The sequence below is a fragment of the Gobius niger genome, assembly GCF_951799975.1.
Source record: "Gobius niger genome assembly, chromosome: 4".
Classification (NCBI taxonomy): Eukaryota; Metazoa; Chordata; class Actinopteri; order Gobiiformes; family Gobiidae; genus Gobius; species Gobius niger.
The window spans coordinates 17,245,834-17,270,804 of NC_136855.1; the positions used below are offsets into that span (position 1 = coordinate 17,245,834).

At 40.1% G+C, this 24,971-nt stretch overlaps 3 protein-coding genes across 3 annotated transcripts in view; all 3 read left to right on the forward strand.

Annotated features, from left to right (window-relative positions):
- The window catches only part of tpp2 (tripeptidyl peptidase 2), a 161,841-nt gene that overhangs the window by 70,996 nt on the left and 65,874 nt on the right, over positions 1-24,971 (forward strand). The gene's annotated exons all lie outside the window — the stretch shown is intronic.
- On the forward strand, positions 3,285-9,572 carry LOC306962306 (ephrin-B2a-like). Its single transcript, XM_079555419.1, has 5 exons — positions 3,285-3,585; positions 4,043-4,320; positions 5,103-5,195; positions 7,358-7,462; positions 9,040-9,572. Exons 1-5 carry the CDS (start codon positions 3,479-3,481, stop codon positions 9,432-9,434), a joined length of 978 nt encoding a protein of 325 aa, XP_079411545.1. The 5' UTR covers positions 3,285-3,478; the 3' UTR covers positions 9,435-9,572.
- The window catches only part of gpc5a (glypican 5a), a 165,660-nt gene continuing 160,599 nt past the window's right edge, over positions 19,911-24,971 (forward strand). The window contains exons 1-2 of the mRNA XM_079555329.1: positions 19,911-20,306; positions 23,561-23,722. Of these exons, the coding sequence (XP_079411455.1) occupies positions 20,156-20,306; positions 23,561-23,722 (313 nt within the window). The 5' untranslated portion in view covers positions 19,911-20,155. The remainder of the gene's footprint in view (positions 20,307-23,560; positions 23,723-24,971) is intronic.

A 24,971-nucleotide genomic window follows, 5' to 3' on the forward strand; every position in this document is an offset into this window, starting at 1 on the left:
CTGCTGAATGAGAGAGAGAGAGAGACGGCACAGAAAGTGGAAGCGCTGGAGGACAACAGGTGAGTGAAGCAACTTACAACTTACTATGAACACTGTGCACATAAATATACGCACATTTCCTGAACAAGAGCTTTGATAGAGGCTCAGCTGTGTGTAACATCCTGTTGTGGCGCAACATGTGTTTTATATAGATGTTGTAACCACTTCCTTAACTTCAAAAAACAGAGTGGTTTTAAAGTTTTAAATTGCTCTGACTCATATAAGTTTCTGATGGCAATCTGTTCATTGCTTGCTAGTGTGTCACCCCAAACCTGGATAAATATTGAGTTAAGAAGAGAATCGGGTTAAAACTCATGGGAAAATGTGGTATTGACAAAAGCCAAAAATTATTGATAGAATAAATTGGCCGGCCTTTGTAAAAATGTGCTGTGTGGACCACGGGCAAAATACAAAAGGAAAGACTTAATTTTTACCTTATTTCTCTGGCTCCAATTATTGAACCCAAGTGAACTGACTGCTGATTCATCTTAGCATATTATGTTGAAATGTATAAAACCTGTGAAATTGTATAAAACATTTTAAATTCACTCTTTAAATTGCTGCTTTGAAGGCTGTGGCAAAGTGGGGTCTACATATACAATTGGTCCCAACAGTATCATCAGGGGCCTCATTTTTGGTGCTTTACAAAAACCTGAATAAATGATAGTATATGTTTAATGTTTAGTGCAGTCCAGTGTTGTCTGAAAGTCTAATGAGTGTGTGTGTGTGTGTGTCTCCCTCTACAGGACAAGGAGTCGCGGTTTGAGCCGCAGGACCGGACTGTGTGAACTGTCCCATGGTGAGGTTAATGCTAAACGTGATAGGGGTTGTTCACTAAACACCTAGCATGTGAAGCATTAGTGTCACTGTGGGAGACATCTGCTCTCAAGAAATTAGCACTATGCGTAGGATCCACAGGGAAAGTATGGTCCTGGTAACGATTTCTTTCTTTTTCCAAATTTTTTTTTTTAAAGTGTCCAGAAATGCTGCGAAGTATGGTTCAATAATGAGCATTAAGAGACAAATTACTGATCAAGCTGTTCAGTGGTTCTCAAATTTAAACTTGTCCCTCCAATACCACCAATCAAAGCACGAGATCAAATGAGGAAATATCTAAAAATTGTTTCCACGACTTTAGTCAGTTTGAAATATCCTGTCCAATAGTTTCCCCTTGTTTCATTGTGTTGCCTGCCTTACCTTGAATGAACCAGACTTCAATGCTGGTGCGCGCCATATGCGCACAGAGGCCACCTTAAGGGTTAGCTTATATTTTAGGATGACTTATATTCAGAAAAGGGGGTTTTCCCTGCTCTTTCTCTGTATTACTGTACTTCAAGTGTGAGTCAGATTGTATACCTAATGGATCATTATTCTGTGTGCTGTGTGCTGTGCTCAACTCCCCCTCTGTGGTTAAATTGGCACCATCAGAAATAATGGCTGCCACAATTAGAAACACAAAGGGGGGTCAGATTTACTTTCTTTTTGGTCAATAATCAGTAAGAGTGGCACGCTGGGTGATCATTTTCTGGTTCATTTAGGCTATGGGTGTTAAAATTATATCAATAAAGGTATGAACGTGTTCAAAATAAATTGGTCTTGTCTTTTTTCCCACAATGCATAAAACTGTCTTGAAAGTTCGCTGTCTGACTGAAATGCCATAATTCAAGCAGTGCAGTTGAGGTCGTGTGACTAAAGCCTGCAGTATAATCTTTTAAACCATTTCACTTCAGATTCCCTCAAAATGGAGGATTATAGTGATGGCTTAATAACCAGGATTGGACAAAGTATGATCATGTATCAATCCCAAATTATGGAAACGTCTCTTTTTAACCTAAATTGTAACCAAAGTTTTATCTCGAATTGACTTCTTTGTTATTGACCCACGTCAGAACTTTATTCTAGTTCTAGTTCTTTATATAATTTGGCATATTCTTTATTAAGACTGATTGTTTTAAATCTCTCATTTTGGAATATACATTAGGCTACAAGTGAAGGATATACAGTGCCTCTCGAAAGTATTCATACACCTTGGACTTTTGCACATTTTGTCATGTTTACAACCCTAAACATAAAGATTTTATTTTGATTTTTTTTACTGAACGTTCACACACAAGTAACAGACAACTGTGAAGTGAAAGCTAAATGATACATGATTCCGTTATTTTTCAAAAAATAGAAAAGTGAAAAGTGGGGCTTGCATAAGTATTCATACAGCATTTTCTGGATGGAGCCAAATACAGAGACATTTTGGACGAAAACCTGCTGGAGTCAGCAAGAGAACTGAGGCTGGGCCGGAGATTCACCTTCCAGCAGGACAATGACCCTAAACACAAAGATAAATCTACAATGGAATGGTTCAATAAAAACATATTAATGTGTTAGAATGGCCCAGTCAAAGTCCTGAACAAAATCCTATTGAAAATCTGTGGAAAGGTCTGAAAACTGCTGTTCACAAACGCTCTACTTCTAATGTGACAGAGCTTGAGTTGTTTTGTAAAGAGGAATGGGCTAAAATGTCAGTCTCTACATGTGCAAACCTTGTAGAGTCAGACCCCAAAAGACTTTCTGCTGTCATTGCAGTAAAAGGGGGTCCACAAAGTATTCATGCATGCTGTATGAATATAATAACAATATAACTTATGCACGCCCCACTTTTCACTTTTCTATTTAAAAAAACAAAACAGAATCATGTATCATTTCACTTTCACTTCACAGTTGTCTGTTACTTGTGTGTGAACGTTCAGTAAACAAATAAAAATAAAAACTTTACCTCCCGCGTGAGGTGTTCCAGGCATGTCCTAGCGGGACAAGGCCTCGTGGAAGACCCAGGACACGGTGGTGGGACTGTCTCCGAGCTGGCCTGGTGTCGCCTCGGGGTCCCCCCAGAACAGCTGGAGGAGGTGTGTGTGGATCGGGAAGTCTGGGCATCTCTGCTGAGACTGCTGCCCCCGCGACCCGGCCCCGGATAAAGCGGAAGAAAATGGATGGATGGACGGATGTTTAGGGTTGTAAACATGACAAAATGTGCAAAAGTTCAAGGTGTATGAATACTTTCGAGAGGCACTGTATACTATCCTAGGTCTATACGACTATACGATGTTGCCAAGGATGCTCCTCCTGCCCTCCCTCCCGCATCCAGAGTGTACAGTGGGTGGGCGGATCGGACAGTCAGCTGACGACTGAAATACTCCTTACAGTCTCTGTTCCTCAATTCACGGGTTTCGTCACGAGAATGATTTTTTTTTAGCCAATTACGCGCAATGTGGTACATTTCATTTGCGCGTGGCACGGGAAAGACCCCCCTCGGATCCCTCTCAGACATGCGTCCTATCCCGCGCATGCCGGGAGTCGCTGGAAGCATGCAAAGTCAAAACACTTTTCTGCGCTTCGTTTTGTGAACCCGAGGAGTCGGAGTCAGGAACACGCGCTGGTTCCTGTGATGGGGACAGCCTCATGGAGCAGCGGTGCCGCGTTGGTTCTGGCTCTGGTCTGCTCCTGCCGCGCCATCACTCTGGAGTCCATCCACTGGAGCAGCTCCAACACCAAGTAAGTGCAAGGAACAGGTGCGCTTAGTTGGACGCACAACTTCTGAGTCTGAGTGATTCATGACGGACGGAGAAAAAATTGTATTTTACTCGCCCAAAAAATGCAGAGAAATCTAATTCCATTTGCCCTTTTTTTGTGCCATTACTGAAAGGTTGTTCACAGTATTATCAAATGCCCTGTGTTTGGGATTTGCAGTGCCCGAAGACCCAGTCTTGATCCGTTTCATCCCAACCACTGAAAACGTGTTTCCCCAGATTACTTTTCTCCCCTCTGTCTATCTGATCACTCCGCTGTTTAAGAGGATTCACCACCAAATCTTACAGATCCTCACATGCTGCAGATGATCTAATGCTGCATTTTCAGTTTGGCTTCAAATGAGTTACAAAACAAGACTTTGCCTCTCACTGTCACTTCATGTCAATGTCCTTTTGTTCAATTCTGTTTATTGATTTCACAGGTTTGTCCGTGGACTGGGTCTGACCCTATACCCTCAGATCGGGGACAAGATGGACATTGTGTGCCCCAGATCAGAGCCAGGGGACCGGGACGAGTTTTATCGGGTCTACCTGGTGTCCCGAAGACAGATGGAGAAGTGTATCATAGACAAAACAGATACTCCTTTATTGAACTGTGACAAGCCACACAGAGACGTCAAGTTCACGTTCAAGTTTCAGGAATTCAGCCCAAACCTGTGGGGCCTGGAGTTTCTCAAAGGGAAGGACTACTATATTACATGTGAGTTCAACTGAGTCAGTGCCGTTCATATCACTAACTAGACACTTCACCCATCATACATTATGATTGAGAAGTGTGAGTGAGTTATTGGTTGCAATCAAACCACATATTTTTTTCATCTGACTAGTTTTTGGATGGTGCAAGGAGACTTTCTAAAGAGGACGAGCCGACTTCAATTTATGTGCTGCATTTTAATAGATCTAAATTATGCAGAAGCGTCAAACAAGCTGCTACACATTGCGCCGCGTTCAAACCATTGGCTCCAGCCCCTTTTCCCACAATAGGAATAGGAAGCTGTCGTCTTCAGCTCCCTCACACCCTGTCCCTTTCCTTCACCATCACTTCTTTGGCCTTGTCTCTGTTGCGCTGTCAGAGGAGGAGGCAGCATCTTAGCAGCAAGTCAGGCATGTGATGGAGAGGCTCGTATCGAGGAGGGCTGCGGTTGTGTCCAGTTGCGATTCCAGAGGCTTACATGCCCCAAATCACTCAAGGCTTGTACAACATCAGGCAGATTTGATGCGAGTTTTCATGGCAACGGAGCATGTAGCCCGCGAGATGGTGTTATGTGACCTAAATGCCGGTAACAAGTCGCTGGTGATGACAGGGGTGACACAGAGTTGAATGTGAATGTATGAATGCTTATCCTCTCTGTAGATTAGATGTTTCTTCCTAACTTGTTGTATCCTCATGTGATGCAATACTTGGTAACTTGGGCTTGAATTTGTAAAGATTGCATTTTCCTATATAGATATTTAAATGTTTTTTTTTTCTTGCTTGGTCAGCCACCTCCACTGGATCGCTGCAAGGGCTGGACAACATCAATGGGGGAGTTTGCCGGGCCAAATCAATGAAGCTGGTGCTAAGAGTTGGACAGAGTAAGTCATTTATACACGGAATACAATTATGCACATTGTTTCACGAGTGCACACACTTTCTCTTTTAGATCTCTAATGGTAAAGCAAAAGTGGGCTGTTGAGGTCCCTAATATGGAGCAAGTTGCATATTGGTTTGACATAATAAGTTCAACCCTTCCAGAGTTTCAAAAAGGGGTTAGATTTGACTTGTCCTCCCAGAAGAAACTCTGGCTTTCTCTATTTATCTTTGTTGGGGCTGGACAAAAGAGTACCTTGGCTTGAGAGAATGTGGGATTCATTTGAGGACACATTGACGTTTTAAATGTTATCCCCAATGCTGGCAGCTTAAAGACATCAGTGTTTATCCATCATGTGATTAGTGGATTGGAAATGGTCAATACGCTTCTACACACAAATAAAAAAAATGTTTAAATCATGCTGTGGTCCGGTCATATGCATTACAGTTCAGCAAAGCACATTTTAATCTTGTCACTCAGATTATACCTTAGCAGTACATTGGACACATATCCTTATACCTCGTTGATCACAGGATTTAGATGCACAGTCGTTTCCATATTTTTAACTGCTTTAAAATCCCATGCAGTGGTTTTTGCCCTGCAAGAGGAAAAAAAAGTCTTCAATACATAATTCAGGAGTTTCACTTGGTGATGAAAAATCAGCATTTTGTGAGTTTCAGTACTGATCATGAAAGCGTGAGGCTGTTTGCTTGCTGTGTTTACTAACGTTACTGCTGTAAACCAATTTAAAATGAGAGGAAACATAAATAAGTCAGATTTAGCTCTGATACGTGGCTTGTGGTGGCATTAAAAGACAATCTTTTAAATGTTGGAGCAGATATGTGAGCACTTAGCACATCTTCAATCCAATAAAATACATTTAGATAATAGCAAAGATCTTGATAAACTCCATTAAAGGTCAGGTAGATTGTTCGAACAATGATCAGATGTCACAGTCACTGATTAAATAAGTATAAATGACTTAGCGGTGTAAAGGCCCAAACTTCTTTTTCAGTTTGAGGCATTGGCTCAATTGGTACAATGGGTTTCCTTATTGTATGGGCACATCACCACCTTTCATGAGTGATGAATGTGTTATTTGAGTAACAGGTTGGTGTTGGTTTGAGGGCCGCTATGGCTGCAACAGGAGCTTACCATCAAGTGTGGAGGCAATGAATAATGCTGTGTAAAGTGTCTTTGAGCGTTCAAAAAAGTGCTTTATAAAACCAATGCTTTAATTAATTACAAAATGTTCCTTGGTTTTAACTAGATGAAAATCACATAAATTGCTACAATGAATCTCAATGACACGTCTCAGCAAAACGTCCATTATATTTTGATATGATTCTGTGATTTCCCTACATTTAAAACCACTGAATACATTAACTTCTTTCATTCATGTTTTGGTGGAAAAATGTAGCAATTTTCACATTTTCCAGACAATAAGTAGTAAAAGTTCCCGTTCTGACTCAAAGAGGAACTGTCATTGTTTCAGTCAGTTAAAGATATTTCAGTGTTTTTCTTTGAACTAAGTGACAAAATGACATTATGTTTTCTCTTGAAGAAGCTTCTGGGAAACCCAGCGGCTGTATGAGTGGTCAGCATGATGCCTTTACTTTCCATCACACTGGCCTTTAGGATGCTACAGGATCAATTGTTTGGAAGGTTTTTTTCTGCTGAAGGACTCTCTAACCAGAAAACCTACAAAGCAAGTGATCCTGGAGCGTTGTAGAGACCACCAAGATCAAAAGTAAAGGCACCATGCTGATCACTCAGACAGCCACTGGGTCACTACAAGGTCAAATACTCACAAATATCAACATTGTTTTTTCACATAAAAAGTTGCATAATGCACCTTTAAAGGGGCTAGATGCAAGTTCGCTATTTTATACTCACTACTGCCACCTCAGGTCATATGTGTAACTGCACCTTCTATATTAAGCTCGTGCATGACAGCAATTCTGATTTTTTCCACATAAAAGTTGCATAATGCACCTTGAAGGAAATAAATATAAATAATGTAGGAAAATGTATTTAAAAAAATGCCAAATCTTAAGTGTACCACTTAGGCACCTTTAAACAGTAACAATTAAAAATAGAATATACTGTATATTTATATATATCTCTCTTTAATTGATACAAATAATGTGTTGAATTGTTTTTCAGACTCTTCAGACCCACGTTCAACCCTTCAGGAGTCTCCCACCAGATTCCCGCCCACACGACCAAAGCCCAAGGCCAAGGAAGGGGTCAGGCCTAGTGACGTCAAGGGTAAACTATTGCATATTAAAAAATGCATAGTTATCATATTTAACATAGAACTATACATTATTTTCCCCCCAAAGTGTGGTAAACTTAAAAACACTTTTTAGGCCTGCTCCAGCATATTCAATTAAAGCAAAAATGTTAAATGCATATCTGCTGCAGTTTACAGCTCGAATCATTCATATTCTACATATTAGTTTTACTTCTCAGATCATAAACTAAATTTAGAAAGCTGTTAAAACGCGTGTGTCGGACTGGTTCAGGCTTTAGACAATACAATACAACCAAACTCACTTCTCAAGAAACAAATGTTTTTTGCAAATGCATTATTTTTAGATGTTGATGTCTTTCTTTCTTAAAATAGAAAAAGTTATGATATTTTTAGTGGCCCAGACACCCATAAAAATGTTGTTGAAGTCCACATATTTGTCTCTCCTGTATCTGGAAAATTCATACATTTTCTATTGCTGACGTTTCTTTCATTGCCACCTTCCTTTCGTGAATCACAATGACATAAATGCCGAATGTGAACTTCGCATCAAGACGTCATGACAGATTACCACAACCTCTGCCATGTGCGATTTTGACACACAGTGACCGGGTGCAGCAGGGCACGACAGAGGCAATGTGTGAAAAAACATGTGATATTCCAAAGACTATAAATATTGTGCAAGTTCTTATGTGGTTGGCAAAAAAAGGCTAAATCTATAACTTTTTAACCCCTTTTTCAACCACCAATTTGGTCAAACTTACTTTATTCTAATATTCGACACAAATATCATTCTTACTCTGCAATTATCACATTCTTAGCTTGGCAATTCATAAAACCAGTTTCATTTTTGAATTAATTGGAAACAGGTGTAGAAATGTTCAGCACTGAAGTTTTTCCGGCACTTCCTGCCTCACTGGGGAGTAATATGAACAGATGATGAAGTGGGACGTCTGTACTGGACCCCTGATGCAGAAAAACAGTGGAGACCATGAAGAAGATACAATTATCAATCAGAAAACAGAGAAACGGGATTCAACAGCAACACAGGCAACAAAATAACGCATGAGTTAGAGACGTAGTTGTTCATTAGAGAAGTAGAAGAGGATCTAGATGTCACAAGAGGAAGTTCTTTTATGTAAAGCCTGATGTAACAAGTACAGAAACAACAACAAACATTCATTCATGGACAGGTCTCACATTCTGTGCTTTTTGCGTTTGTGTGCACCTTTAAAGAGCTGTAGCTCTTTCTGCAAGAAATGTTTTTTAGTGAAGGAAATTGTAGTGCTGAAAAGATCAAATCAGAATCCGGTGAAGCTTTATGAACTTTAAAAACCAAGAGGAGTACTCAGTGCCATTGTAGGACATCAGCAGGTGAGATAAGCAGGATATATTACTCAAATATCCCATCAAACACAACCCAAAGTGTTTCATCAAGGAACATTAGAAGATGATTACAAGCTCAAAATGTCACTGATTTAATATAGAGACTGCAGAATATACAAAAAAATAAAATCAAAATCTGCTCTCAAATCCCTGCTACTTGTCCTAATTTATTCTGCCTCCCTTGTTTCCCCTCTCTCTGTCATGACAGACTTCGCCTCAGAAACGGGACAAACCAACCCCAGTGGCGCTGATGGCCTCGATCCAGACCTGATCGTGTGGCTGATCTCCGGCGGGGGGCTCCTCCTTCTGGTCATCCTCATCATTTCGTTTGTGATTTTGTGGAAAAGGCGTCGTGGTCGGTGCATCCCAGATAGACGGCAGTCCGCCTCTGTGTCCCTCAACACTTTGACTGTGCCCAAACGGGACAGTATCAGCAGTGACAACATGGGCTCGGACCGCAGCGACGTGGTGTTTCCTCTCAGAGCATCAGACAATATGATCTGTCGCCATTTTGAGCGTCTGAGCGGTGACTACGGGCCCCCAGTGTATATAGTCCAGGAGATCGCTCCACAAACTCCCGCCAACATCTACTATAAAGTCTGAAGTTTGGTATTTTGTGACTTTTTTGCTCCAAATACCAAAATGTTGTTTTTCCACACTCAGGAAACATTTAGCTCTGTATATTGTTTTTTTTGGAAAAACATTGTTTTGACATCTGTTGTTGCTCATTGTAGCACATATTAATAGATTCAAATATTGTGGAAAATTGAGTTTATTTAATTATCCACGCAGTATTACAGTAGACTTGCTACACACCAAATTTTATCTAGTATTTTGTTATTATAGATGACAAGCATTGCTATGTCTCCAACTCATCTTTGTTCCTTTTGCCATTTTTTTTTGTCTGAAGTCTCTACAGTTGTACTACACTTATTGGTTTAGCATAAGATTTATGACCGATGCCATTCCTGTTTCTATTCATACTGAATTTAGACATCTTGACATTTTCGGATTTAAAATTCGTTTTTACTTTGTGTACAGACTTTATACAAATGATGAGTCATTTTACATCAGACTTTTCCACAATATAAAAATGAATTTTGTGTCTGGATGGTACTTTCCAAAACCAGGTAACACATACAGAAGTGAAAAGGGGAAATGTAAAACTTTGAATCACTGTCTTTGAAATCACAACAAGTCATTTTCCATGGGGTACAGTGTTAGTAATGTGCAGAGTACTGAACAGTTTAGACGCAGTGACTACTGTCACTTTTGGGAAACGCATTTATGAAGAAAAGGAAACTCCGTAGACTGTTAACTTGTACATTTCTAGTGGGACCTACGTTTGATTTCTTTTGTTGTCTAACGTAAAACAAGTTGAATAATGAATTTTGGAGAGCTGGATGCGTGAAATTAGTCTTTACTCGGAGGACCTTCTCCCCTCATTACTCTCTTAATGGTGCTCCTGGGAACAGAACTGTCATTCTGCAGGTAACCGCGACTTCAGTGTATGCACCTGAAAAAGCATTGAGAACATGTTTTTTTCATTGATACAAAGGTTTATTCAACTATTTGTATTGCTTCTTACACTGTATCCCTGCCATTTTAACCCTTAATATTGCACTGTCTGACTGAAAGCAACTGTCTTTGTGACAAAAAAAGGCTTACGTTTTGTGAAAACTGAACATTAAATATTGTATTGTACTATAAGACCAGAAGTAACTCCTTCAGTAAAGAACTCACTGTCACTAAGGCCTATAATGGCAAGCCATATATAAATATATATATATATATATATATATATATATATTTGTCTGGTGTGGTAGATCTGGGCCTCTAATCTACCACACCAGACAGAGACCCCAGGTGTAGACTGTGCAAAGAGGCCAATGAGACCTACATATTTATACATATATATATATTATATATATATAATAAAATATATATATACAATAAAATATTGCAAAACATGAAGAAAGTGAGCACTTCAGAGGGTCCATGAGTGAAAGTCAAAAACAGGCGCAGAACTCAAGAACAGGGTTTGACTAAACTTCAAAAAGAGGTCTGAGGCGCTCTGTTGTAAAACTTTAAATCCTTCATTTAAAGATGGACATGGGCAAGTTTTCTTGGCGGAGGGCCGATTTTCTTCATTGTAAAAAGACCGAGGGTCAAAGCCGCAAATTTTAGCCCAAGGTAAAGCACCACACTGGAAAAATTATAAATGAGATAAATGACTTAAAATTGCTTAAATAAAAGTTCTTTATGTTGAATTGTTGGTTTGAACTAATCTAAGATGAAGATAAAAATGTTCATGCCAATAGAACAAGCATAAACCCGTTGGAAATCGGACAAATGAACTTTTACTTTTAAAAATAATTGTTTTTCAATTGAAATGATACATAATAATCTGAATTAAGAGAATAATTACTTTTTACGTTGATGATAAGAGGTTTTAACTCATTTAAGTAACCTACTCAAACTTTAGATTTAATCTCTTAGTTCAAGTAGATTTCTGTCATTCCGTCCTTAAAATGATTATTCTTTTTCCAGTGTACAATATATGAACTAATTGTGTATTGACAGTACTCTTAACACTGGCCAACAGAGTGCCTGAGAACTCTTTTCGAAGTTTAGTCAAATCCTGTTCAAGACATAAAATATTGTTTTCATCCACAAATTACTGTTGAAATCATTATCAACAACCCATGCAGCACCAGTATTTGAACACACTCAGGTGGTGTTTTCATACATATTTAAAACACCACCTGAGGGAAATGTTCCCTCCCCTGGCAAAGGCAACCTACTTTTGGATCCCGATCCACCAGTTGAGAACCCCTGTCGTATACTGCCTCAGCCCCACTGGGCAGGGTGGAATCTAGGGGCATACGTCTCCCCCAAGACATGCCCCCTGAGTTTGAGCAGCAGCTGAAAGCACTGAAATGGCCCATGCCTTCAGTCCTGCTGCCCATCTCTCTATAGACCACTTTCTCAGGCGTTAAGAGCTGCAGATTGGAGACTTAATTGGAGAGTCAGTTGGTCATGCCCTTTCTGGCCTTGTTCTGCTCACATCTTTATGAAATGAAAGGAAAGTACTCTCTTTCCTAAATCAACCCCCAATGAAAAGCTGCGTGTTTGCATTGTTTACTGGTACTTGTATTGGTCATGTAATTATGCCAGACTGCTGTAACACGCTCCTTTGTCATAAATTCAATGGTAGACAATGAGATGAGAAATGAAAACATGTTGTGGGAATAGAGCACTGTTGAATCTTTTCCGCTTAAAGTTTTGGTAACTCACCGCAGTCAGCACTTAATTGTCTCAGCTCTCCCGTGTGTTGGTGCTTGGTTGAACATCTTTCACGCTCTTTCGGCCACATCATGCCTCACATTTTCAACCTGTCAGCGTCTGTGATCTGCCTCTGCACCAGGGACCAGCAGCTCCCGAGGACATGAGCTCTGTGTGCACTGAACGAGCCAAACTTTAAAAAGTATTCAAGATTACTTTTTTATTAGGCATAAAACTAAGTGAGTTCTCTTTTGGATTGAGGTACACAAATAAAAATATGAGTGAAGTGTAGATTATGCTGCGGAATAAAGGCATTCATTTTAAATATGTGAAATAAAAAGCTGAAAGCATGTTGGATTCTAACGGTGATTAGTATAAAGGAAAAAAATATTGATTATGCTTCAACAATCAGCTCGGACGCACAGGAATACAGCATTAAAAAAAGATGGCACAAGATCTGTGGACTGATTAGAATACAATGCGTTTCTCCATAAACAAGGAGGCTGCCTGGATAGCCACTGTATATAAACAAAAAGCCAAATTAACCCTCTGATCTAGTTAAAAAAAAAGAAAAGGAGAACATGCCCATATTGTCCGGCCCCCATATGTCTCCTCCCCTCCGGTGAACTATAGGCTGCTGTTGGCTCTTGTGAGATGTTTTGTCCAATGTGAAGCTTCACAGCTGAATGGTGGTGGTCGCTGAGGTGAGTTCAGTTGACCCAGGGGTCGAGAGGAGACAATGGTCGTCAGGCAGAACAAAACACAGACCCCCAGGCTCATGGCCCCTGTGGTGGGAGGAGCCTACGTATGGTGGGCCATGTTGAAAAAAAAAAAAAAAAAGAAGGCCCAAGTGGTGTCGAGTTAGATGGGATGTTTTGGATCATAAGTAAAGGTTTGGTTGGGACAAGTGCAGCTTAAACAATGCTTTATATTGTTTGTGCCTCAGTCTTAGTTATCAGCTTTCTATCCAAAATCAAATCCACATTCACCATAAAAAAAGTTAAGAATTGGTTTCATTGGTTTGTCCAGAGCTCTCCAACCTTTTTTTTTTTTTTTTACCCCGTTTGCTGCTGGTCAGAAATAAAAACGGCACAGAGCCACTCTTGAGACAGTGGCCTTAGGCGGACCGCTTAGTGGCCAGGATTTCAACACATGGAAAGACTTTAATTAGATTTTTTTTCTTTATACCTCATTTCTGCAGATTGTGTTCATTGCGCTATGAAAAAAATGTTGTTTGGTGCACAAAGAAAAGGCAAATTTGACTCATCAAGCTTATGTTGAAATGTAGAAAGGGGTACTTGTAAAAGGACTGCCATGCTTTTGGTTTCTTTAAAGCTACTGGTTGGAGCTCTCAGGATTAGACTTAATCGAACACATGGTTCAAATTATTTGTAAAAACAGCATAAAGGATTATGATGAAGATTATGCTTGCGGGGGGATCCAACTTTTCCAGATTATAACACTAAGAAACACTTGGTAAAAGGAACCATATAAAGAATAGAAGCAGTGTTTATGTAAATGGGAGGGAAAATAAGGAAGTTAAGTGATTGAAGTTGCTGACCACAACCTCAGAGCTGCAATGTACTTTGGAAATCCCTCTGATACAACAGAAGCATCACTAAAAAAGATAACATTTTTTGTACCTGCAAGTGCGATTTTGTTGCGGTGCACGAGGCAAAGGAGGGGGGAAGGTCTGTACTCAGGAACGGCTGTGAGCTTTTATCTGACCCCATGGGACAAAGTGAAGACCACTGGCTCCTGCGCACCCACCCCCCACCTCACTTCTGTATGCAGAGGAACTAGCCCCACCACTGGCTTTGTGCATGGGGGCTGGGGGTCATGACTGAGCACTCACACTCCCACCGACCAACTCCTGCACGGTTTTGGGATGGGACATTGCCACTGGTCAGTGCCTAGGAACATATGGTCAAAAAGAAGACCAGTGGGAAAAAAGTAAACAAAAAATACTCTTAGTGGACGGAAAGGGCAGCATCAGCAAGCAGAAAGGGGGGGAAAAAACTGTGTAAATAATTAATAATGTGAGCTATTGATCAGGGGGAGTCAGGGTGTAGCTCTCTTTGCTGCGTGGAGATGTGTTTTTTGCAACTACAGTGATGGGAAAGTTTAGTGCTTCCTCCTGTAAAAACAATATGACATTCAGAAGGTTGGAGCACACAGTTTGCTACTTCCCTCTGCTGGCCAGCATTCATAAATTATAGCCTATATCATTATACGTCCATGCAAGATTATGATTTAAAAAAATGACTGCACCACTAGCAAGACAAATTATGGGGGAAACATTAAGTTTGAAGCCCCCCCTTCCCCCCTTCACTTTGTCAATGTCCTAAATGTTTTAACGATTGGTCTGGGCTGGTGTAGTTTTACCATGTCTTCAATGAAATCAATGCATTGATTTTGACTGGCAAAGTGTGTTGATGAATTTGACTCCACTGCGGGGGTGTACCATGTCACTGACCCGCTGCACAAATGAACGACATAAAAAAAACACAGGCCTCGCGTTCTGAGTGCATCTGTCTTTGTCTTAAAGCAGCAGCAAGATGTAGATCTGTTGTATAGAGGTTATGCGTGTGATGTCATAACATAGCAAAAGAAAATTGACAGGTTGTGTCCGCAATGTTATTCTTATGTTATCTTTGATCTGTCCCTCAATTTGACGTTCGATCTTATGTTGCTATTTAATTTGAGGCTCCATTTCTATTTCTATTCAATAGAAATAGAATCTGCATACCCTCTATATATTGTTAAACACTGGCAAATGACAGAGCATGGAATAGGAAACACTTTAAACAACGGAATAACATCTTTAGCATTAATCTTAAGCCACTAAGGACATTTATTTATTGTATTTTTTATAAAAATGAATTGTGACATATTTGTATTCCTTACAACTAACCCCTACTACTAATTTCGTTCCATTGTCTAATCAGGCCTTTCGAATCTCAATTTGTACATTAGCATAGACTGATAAAAATGTTGAAATTGACATGAAATAAAACTTTCTAAGGCTGTTGCTGCATAGGCCTTAACAATATTTTAAGAGTTTATTTTACAGATTGCTGTAGTCAGTTAAAAAATTATAGTTTAACATTAAAGTTAGTAAATTATACAGCCTGTTACATGATTGTTTTCCTTTTTTTTCCTTCTTCATCTATGTGCTTTTCATAATCAGCAGCTAAAACATGCAGTTTCAGTCCTGGCCTCACATCTCTGCAGGATTTGTTGCAGCTTCTATTGTGGTTCTATTGTGGTTAATGTGTTGGTTGGATTTGGTTAAAATTCTTCAATTTTATGCAGGTGTTCAAATAAAACTTTTTTTTTTAAAGACTTCACATTACAAGGATATTCTTTCTACCTGGGTTTGATTATTTAGTTTCTCTTTATCTCTTAGTCATAGCAACAAAAGCCAATTACATATACAACTTATAAACATGTAGAATGTATTTGTAGTTTTTTCAAATTTCTATATCAAATCAACTTCATTAAGATTTACATTTCAAGTTTATTTTCCTTATGCCTCACCTTCTGTTTAGAACTCAATAAAACAAGCAAAAAGCCAGACCTCCAAAACACAAATCAAAATAAGCATCTTTTTAATTAGCCAAGCATTCTGCATCAGTTTGAAACATATACATTTTATTTTAACACCTGCATAAAATTGAAGAATTTTAACCAAATCCAACCAACACATTAACCACAATAGAACCACAATAGATGGATATTCTTTCTACCTGGGTTTGATTATTTAGTTTCTCTTTATCTCTTAGTTATAGCAACAAAAGCCTATTACATATACAACTTATAAACATGTAGAATGTATTATTAAGTTTTTTCAAATTTCTACATCAAATCAACTTCATAAAGATTTACATTTCAAGTTTATTTTCCTTATGCCTCACCTTCTGTTTAGAAATGTTTAGAACTCAGTAAAACAAGCAAAAAGCCAGACCTCCAAAACACAAATCAAAAATAAGTAATTACATCTTTTTAATTATCCAAGCATTCTGCATCAGTTTGAAACATATACATTTCAGGCTATACTGTATAATAACTATTACTACAAGTTTTCCTTTTATGAAATCCATAAAACAGATTCCAAGTAATGCTCCTATGTCTTTTTGCTAAACTATTCAATATAATTCATAATGAAAACATCTTCTATTTTTTTCCTTTAAAATGTGTTTTATGCCAGAAAAGGAATTGCATCAAACCAAATTATAAGTCTAAAGTATAAAAGTATGAGTATAAAATAAGTATATAAAAAAAACTCACATTCACAGATACTTAATTATCTGACAATAATTTAATCATAATAAATGAGGCAATAATTAATTAGCAACAGGTATAAGTAAATCCTAGGACATTTCTACAGTCAGGAAAAAAAGAGTTGATCCTTCCTGCCATCTGAGCGATTACACTGTGAAGTCTCATAATCTCTTTTCTCAATGTAAACCTAATCGTGCATTAGAGTATGACTAAGCCCTCTCTTCCCGTTATATTCGCGTTAATGTGTCGCCTCCGGTAAACGCACACGGCTCTGAACCAGCGGCGGTCCCTGGCGGAGCCCTCTCCTTTCTCGGGGACGGAAGGTGGACGCTGTTTGGCTGAGGATGTGGGTCGGAAGTACCGTAGTTTATGTATGCTAATCGGGGGAGTTGGGGGTTGTAGCTAGATATTTACGTTCAGTGGGAGCCGCCCTTCATTCACCCACATGGTTACCAACTGATCGCCTTCCTTCGCGCCACTTTCCTAACATCCTAATCATTTTACACGGGCGCAGCTGGCTCTAAATTGGCTCGCCGTAGTCTGGGATTTTACTTTATGTTTGTTGTCCGTGTATCGGTGGGCAAGTTTTTGGGAAAGTTGCGTATTTATCCCCCTTTTTGTCGGCGAGAGACAAGACTGCAGCCCAAGCAAGTGAGCGAAGATGGTGGATTTCGGCTGGTGAGTGTCTACCGAGCGCATGTTTATCGCCAAGGAAGTCTGGTTTGGGATTATTTTAAGGCTTTATTTTTGATTTCGAAATCATTTTGTCAAGTGATACTATCTTGTTTTCATTTGTCCTAACAGTAAAGCTGCGACGGTATAAAAATACGACCAGATTAATGATATGCTGGCGATGAAAACAGTGCAGCGTGAGGCGCATGGCAGCCACCATTGAGGGAATGAGGGAGATTTGAAAAGGTCCAAATCTTTTAGGCTACACTGTAGCAACTAGTAACTAAACGATGTTCGTCTAACAAATATATATGATTATATTTTTCATCAAAACAGCCCCGAGTGTAAAAAGTAACTTTGTCAACACGGTTAATTTGCTGCTCAACCTCGAGTGCAGTGGTGTGTGAGTTAAAGTGCCCCCCAGAACAAAGCAGTAGCACATGGGGCAGCGCTAGGCCCCGCCATTTACTGGAGCTACTCCGGTTAGCCTAGCCACGATAACTTTAAAGTTTATTGAGCTAAAGTGGCGTGGAAACATAATTCACGACCCCGTTACTTGCACGATCACTGGCCCAACAACCACAACGCAGAGTATTTATTTTATTCGGTTCATTTAATGTTGTTGGCCAACAAGTTTGTTGGACAATGTTGTTGAAGCTTATTAAAGTTGCGCCCATTGTACACTGGTTATTCCGCCATAATGGACTCACTGTAGAATTGACGGCGCTGTAGATGTTTCTTGGCCACAATACATTACAACTTGATACCAAGATTAGCCATGTTTTCGTAAAGCTACGCTAACCCACAGTGGCTAAGCTACCTGCTGTTTGCTGCTAACCCGTGCGCCTAAACCGACGGCAGGCGGATTTTCTAAAACTTTACAAATTCCACGTGGTGGTTTCGCCTTTAAACGGGACACTCAAATCCAATGATAATTAGAAAGGCTAGCTTTGCTTTCAACCTGACAAGTTTAGTAATTTGTGCTAAGGTTGGCGCACTTCGAGGCGCCATGTTAAAGACGGTGGGGGAGGGGTGAACAACAGCGTGCTCTGCGCACGCGCACAGGGGCGCGTGGAACGCGGGCCGCAGCCTCTGCTCTCATTCATGTTTTCTACGGACCTCGTGCGGCTGAAAAACCATAACATCTTGTTCTTAGACATCAGACGCGCATTATCACTACAACAACGCATTGCCTGCCTCTGATGGTGCTGCCCTGAGCTTGTTTTGGGTTTTTTGTAACTTGTTGCTGCACATCTAATACAGTATATTTGATCTTGTTTCATTACAGATTACAATGGACTAAGGACTTAAGAAGCTGCACGTGAACACCTGCTGAAGATGGTCTTTCAGTTGAGTCTTGAGTATTGCCAAAGTGCTTACAGTGCAGGTAGTACCATGCCATACCTACTGCAGTGGAGGCACTTAAAGCAATACCCCGACACTGGCACTTGGTAAACATGACTGAAGTACTGTCTTTGTGCTAAGGTGCATCTAGTGCAGATAGTGAAATAGACTAGCACCTACTGCCCTAAGTGCTCCTTCTGGCATAAGGGGCTGTGATATGCGCCACCAGACCAATTTGATTTTTAATTGGGCCTAAATTTCTTGCAGTTCTCTGCTAGTTTTGCATAGTTGCACTACAAGAATAGATGAGTTGTGCAAATCTATGCAAAACTGATGGTGGCCTGCTTGCTCTACTCCTGTTAGGATTGTTCTTGGGGTCTTTTATGCATTTAACGCTGATATTTGTGTCTGGAGTTGTTGTCTACCAGTGACCATAAGTTTTAGCAGTATTAAAGTGCTTATAGTGCAGGTAGTGTTCACCCATCTACTGCAATGTAAGCACTTGAAGTACTTCTAGCTAACGGCATCATTGATTGAATAACCTCAATTACCCACTGCTAATCGTGACTGGGTCAGTTTTGCTGGTTTGCTTTCAGCTTTAACTTATGTTGCTGTGCAAATCCATGCAAAACTGACAAGGTTATTGAACATTCTGCGACCACAATTCTGTGGGCTGACGGTTGCGATGCATGAACGTATATAAAGTGTCCTTCTCTGTGCAGGTGGGGATTAGTAGCAATGCTGTGTACCTCCAGGTATTGCACTTGTCCCGGCCTGTGGAGGGATGGAGCAAACATGGGAGCTCACTGTGTGATTTGTTTACTGTAATGTGTGTTTTCAAATAAAATATTCGACAATGACAATGTGTATTGGTTTTATAATTAAGTTGATTCAAATACAAGTTTTAGTCTTAACCTTGAAATGAATGCTTTCAGCACTGGGTTTGAAGTGTGCTTGGAATATTTGGTTCAAAGGACACAATCATAGTTGGGTACTTTCCTAAAATGTTAGAGCTATGCTGTGAGGATGCCTGAGTAACGGTGGGGGTAGAGTGGTCTCCATGGACCTAACGCCAAATTATAATGGGCTACTGGTGAAGTTCTTAACCTCAACTGAAGAGGATTCATCTGACTGACTCGAGGCCTTCTGAATTGGCTCAGGGAAAGTACCGCTGCTTTGTTATAGCCAGCTGTGTAAGAATTGTTGGTACCTAAGCAAAAAGTTAAACATTGTCAGGCTTGTCTTAGCATTTGGACAAAGTTCGGCTCTGCATCATGATGGGATTTAGTTTTAAAGCTAATTGCATATTCTAAAACTTTAACAACCTCGCCCCGCAATTCCAAGTCAATAGACGAAAGCAACAAGCCCAAATTCTACGCACCGCTGCACTCCTTTATCATTAATGTTCGTACGCCCACTAGATGGCGCCACCGAGTTGCAGTGCGGGCGCATCTGTCCAGCGGCACAGCGCAGGTAACGCAGCGGTACCGCCTCTGTCCAACCGCGATCTCGTCTGGCCAACATGCCGCGTGCAGGAGAAAGCTCACTCTGCGATCTCCCCGAGACACGGCGGTGATACGGGACCACATGCCCTCACACAGCGCCACATGGACCGGGGCAACACTGGATCCTGAAGCGGCTATGTGGACGGAACTCACCTGAGCAGGCTGTTCACGAGAAGCCACAACTTTCTTTGGGCTTTTTTTTTTTTTTTTTTTGAGAGTCGCGCCTTTGGGAAAATGGATTTACGTTGGACTAACAGCCTCTGTGCTTTGGCGTGTCTCCTCGGCTCGGTGCTTGGCAATCCAAACAAATGCGATGAAGTGCGCAAAGTTTTTCAACTCCGGCAAATTGGACCGAGTCAGTTGTTACCGCTGAGCCCCAGGCAAGGTAGGCTGTGACCTGCTGTGACACCCCATGATTTATAGCTTTCATATTGGCTACAAATTGGCTGTAAACCCATCAGACAACGTACATTTAATTTAGGACACGCACGGGATTGTCAGATTCATTTGGATGTTGATATGAGCCAATATAAAAAATGAACACATATTTGCTACGAGTATAATTTGCAGAGAGGTGGTAGCTCTACTTTGAAATATCGCCTAGTCTTGTAGAAGTAGGTAGTGACCAACAATTAGGCTACTATTAAGTCAGATTATTATTTTACTGTTGATGAAATAATACAGACAGAACAAAATGTTAAGATTTTATCACAAATTTCCCACAGTGGAAAGAACCAAATGTTTTACGAAAGTGAGAGTTCTGTTTCTTCAAAAATAATGTAGAGGTTAAATATTCAGTGTGATAAAACTACTCCAAAAGTACAGTTACTTCAAAAGGACACATGGGCTACTTGTACTAGATATAGCCTAGTACTTGCCTCAGATTTTTCAATGCTTAGTTTTGAGCCAATAGTATGTTTGTATATTTTACATTGTTAAGAAGAATGAATGGCCAATTAGAAGATGCTGAAAGAGTATGTGGCTGCAGTAGTTTTGCTGCAGTATTTTACTTGCATGTCTTGTGCACAGAGCAGAACGGTGCAGATTAGGCTCCTTGATGTGATGAACTCAAACTTGTGTCTGAACCATCATGATCTGTGGGCTGAGCTGCTTTGAGGGATAAACAGGAGTTAAAGTTTGGTAAACGTCACTTGACTTTCTAAACAACAACACCCAAGGAGAGACGGTATGAAGATCATGAGGGCGTGGATGGAAAAGCCTACTTATTGTCTGTCAGTGACTGGACAACTTGTTTTCAGCTTCTTATGATTTCAGGAATCATGTTGAGCGCAGTAAAGCTAACAGGGATTTAGATGGTGAATTAGAGTTTTTCTGATTATTTCTGAGTTGTGTTTGATCATAGCTTTTGCATAGGATGTGTGCATTTTGGGAATTATCAAATTCAAGACTCTTTAGGGAAATGCTGCCACTGTCATGACGTGGCATTTATACCTTTACAAAGCAGCCGATACATTGATATTACACTTTTAATACAAATCGGAATATTTATCAAATCCTCTGACACAACTAGTTCCATTGAGGTTTAGAAAGTCTCATCTCACAAACCACTTAATTATACTGAATGTTATACTTGAGAAGCATATTTACTTTTGCTACACATGTTGTGAGCACTTTTTCCAACCACCAAGTATCACAAACAAACAGTGTCCTATTTGTGTCATTCACAAGTGTGTAGAAACAGAGGGGTTCCAGCAAGAAGGGGATTCAGCCTAGAATCGATGCCAAATCATTGTTCAAATTACTGTGAGCCTGGAGACAGATTATCTGCTGAAAAGCCGGATTTAAATAAGTGTGGGCACCATTTCTGAACACATCATTTTAGTGTGGACATTTGGAAAAATAACCTTGAGAAATTCCAGGAATCCACAACAAGAGCATTTGCTTCTTGTCTGCCTGATAAGAAGTGCAAATCTTGTTCAAAACATAGACACAAGCTATGACCCTGCTACCCACAACAGGCATAACACAAAGAGGAAATGATTTTGACAAGCATTTAGGTGGAAAAGCAGTCTCTCTTAAGTCATATGAAGCTGTTTGAATTCCTTCACGTGTGCCATGGCCTGTGCTTAAATCTCCTCAGTGAACCGCGCAGGGAGCTCTTGTTCTCTCTGCCTCGACATGTCAGGCAAGCGCTTGGAGAACTGAGCGTTTTGCTGTGTTTTCATCTGCCCCCTGTGAGAGCAAGATTACTTTTGTTCATAGTGGATGATCTGAGACATCTCTTGGTGAAATCAGGCAAGCTGCGTGATATTTTCATTTCATTCTTGCTCAAACAAAAACATTAGTCGGATCTGTCTGAACAAACACGAGTCAAACAAAGTTATCTCAAACAGGTCCAAGTAACAAGTGGCTAAAGCAAAAGCGAAGCCACATTTCACAGCTTGAAGCTGTGCACTTAGGGCTGCATGATTTGGAGAAAGTAGGTGGTTGTGTTTTCTCTGACAAATTTTGCAGTTATTAACTTTATTAATTTATTTTTTTGTATTCAAGATTCAGTTTCCATTTTACACCTAGCCCCCTATAATACTGTATTTGAGTAAGAACTGAAATACGAGCTGCAACACGAATCCCATGCATTTCAGAACATGTTTATTGGGTCAAAACTACAGTGTTAGCATGTTTTATACACAATAAATCCCAATGTTGTTTTAGATCAAGGGGTTCCCAAACTTTTCATGTCATGACCCTGTGCTAACAATTTGGGACACCCACTGTAAAAAATAATTAATAATATCAAAAAGTAAAACATTTATAATCTATTTTAATCATAGTTTGCTTTGTTATTTGAACACAAATGACAAAAGCTTTCTTAAGCGTCAATGCTCTTTTCTATATCTTATATCTTAAAGCTACTCTAAGCGAACAGTTTTGCCTGTCCGGCACCGTTGCATTCCCTAGATGCGCCACCTAGATGAGCCACCATGTGCGCCACCATGTGCGCCACCATGTGCGCCACCATGTGTTTTTCCTCCTCCAGGAGAGGCTGAGGTGTTCAAGGGTTGCGGGGGACAAAAGTTCTGCGCTGTAAACTTCTAGGTGGAAATATTATGTTCTAACTGCCAAAAAAGGAGACTTTCACGAAAGTTGCAGTTAAGCAAATAATTGTAAGTCTCAAAATGTTTATGCAATCAGAGCAGCATGTGGTCTAAACAGCGTGGAGGGGAGTGAGGGGCGTGGGTGACGGGGGATAGCCAGGTGAGGGGAGGGTGGTGGTGGTGGAGCAGAGCAGAGTTCACTACTCCACCTATTGATGAAAACATTTCAAAAAGACATCGCTTAAGGCAGCTTTAAACTCATGTTGGACTCATGTCCCAACCCCCACTTTGGGAAGCACTGTTTCGGCATGTGCAGTTTGCTAATTGCAACCATTAAAATTGCCATTTAGATTGACTGCGATTAATAATGAATATACATTTTGTAAGAAAGCTACTTCTATTTTAACAGACAAGGCAGAAAATACATTAAGACAGTCTGTGTTATTTGTACCTTAAGGCATTTTAGCGTTTCAAATCCACTTAGCGTTCCTTCTGAGCATATATGGGTCAAGTCATTATGCTGACAGACTGGTTGTTTCTCGTCTCAAACTTTATCTGTTTCTCTATGTCTCATCTCAAATAGGTTCAGACCTTCAAGTTTGCTCGTCCAAGAACTTGACCTGCTGCACCAAAAAGATGGAAGAGAGGTACCAGATGGCAGCGCGACGGGACATCCAAAACCTGCTGCAGATGTCGAGCTCCAGCCTGAAGTTTCTCATCTCCCGAAACGTGGCCGCTTTTCAAGGTAGCACTTGGCAACAAATGATGCTGACAGTAACGCAAGTATACAAACAAAGAGACAACAAAGAGACTATTTTGGCAAGGACATGTTTGAGGTAATGCGGAGTTGCCCTGGTCGCCCACTAAAGCACATTACTCAGAAAAAAACTCCCTAAATTATGTGAGCCTCATGATAGGCGCCTTGCTTGACACTCAAACTGACACTCGTTTGTTGTTATGCTTTATTACTGTGTGAATTATGCCCTTAATTCATTGCAAATCTTTCAGAAACTTGTTTTTCTTACTCTAGTGTAGCATCTCAGTGTATACTTAAGCTTTCTGAACCTGCTGTATGTTCTCTATACTGGCATGGCGTATTTTTAGACTTCCGTTGCATTCTCTGTGTGATTTTTTGTAAACACAGTGTGACAAAGGCGCATCTCTTCAGCTCGTGTTTGTCTAACTATTAGCGTCTCTCCCTGGATGATTGCATGGCTGCTGAAGTGTGTTTGCTTTGCTGTATACATTTGGTTAGACTCTGGGTTTTTGTGTGGGAGCTGCAGAGACCAGTGAGGGGTTCGTGGTCTGTTTGAAAGTTTGCGCAGGCCGGACAGGATCCACTTAGCACCAAAAAACACAGGACGCCCTGTTCTTGTAAATCTAGGCTCCAAAGCTAGAAGGGCTTTATAGCTCTATATCTCTACTTCGGTCAATCTCATTAATCGTCATAGGACGATTTTATACACAGGTCCATTTCTTTGGCACAAAAAATACCTAGTTTGGGAGTTTGGATGAGACAATGGAAGGCTTAAATGAGACTGGAGGAAACCCTTTTTTTTTTTTTTTGAGCTGAGGTTTGAATAAAAGATGTATCTAATTTATTCTGAAAAATTAAAATCGAATCGAAAATCGAGATCGATCAATATGGGGAAAATAATCTTGATTATTTTTTTTCTACAATCGCCCAGCCCGAGAGATAATTTAAGTTATTCTTCAGCAATGCAATACATTTAGTTATTTTTCTGCTTTAGACCCAGTTTAGTTCAGATTTTGTCCAATTAAGGTTATCTCAGAAAGTTTGAGGATTAAACCAGGACTTAACCACAACCAAATCTGGACTAAACCAGGACTAAGCAGTAATATTCATTGTCAATACCCAATTACACTGCAAAAAAAGTATTTTTTATTTGAGCATAATAATCAGAATTTGAGTTGTTTTGACTAGTTAAGATGTAGTCGGGCATTTGTCCTAGATTTTATTACTTGTTCTGAGA

Excerpts from the sequence above, each read along its gene's own strand:
- LOC306962306 (XM_079555419.1), top strand. The coding sequence starts at position 3,479 with ATGGGGACAGCCTCATGGAGCAGCGGTGCCGCGTTGGTTCTGGCTCTG. Across the intron at positions 5,196-7,357 it reads GGTGCTAAGAGTTGGACAGA|ACTCTTCAGACCCACGTTCA; the intron begins GTAAGTCATTTA and ends ATTGTTTTTCAG. Across the intron at positions 7,463-9,039 it reads CAGGCCTAGTGACGTCAAGG|ACTTCGCCTCAGAAACGGGA; the intron begins GTAAACTATTGC and ends CTGTCATGACAG.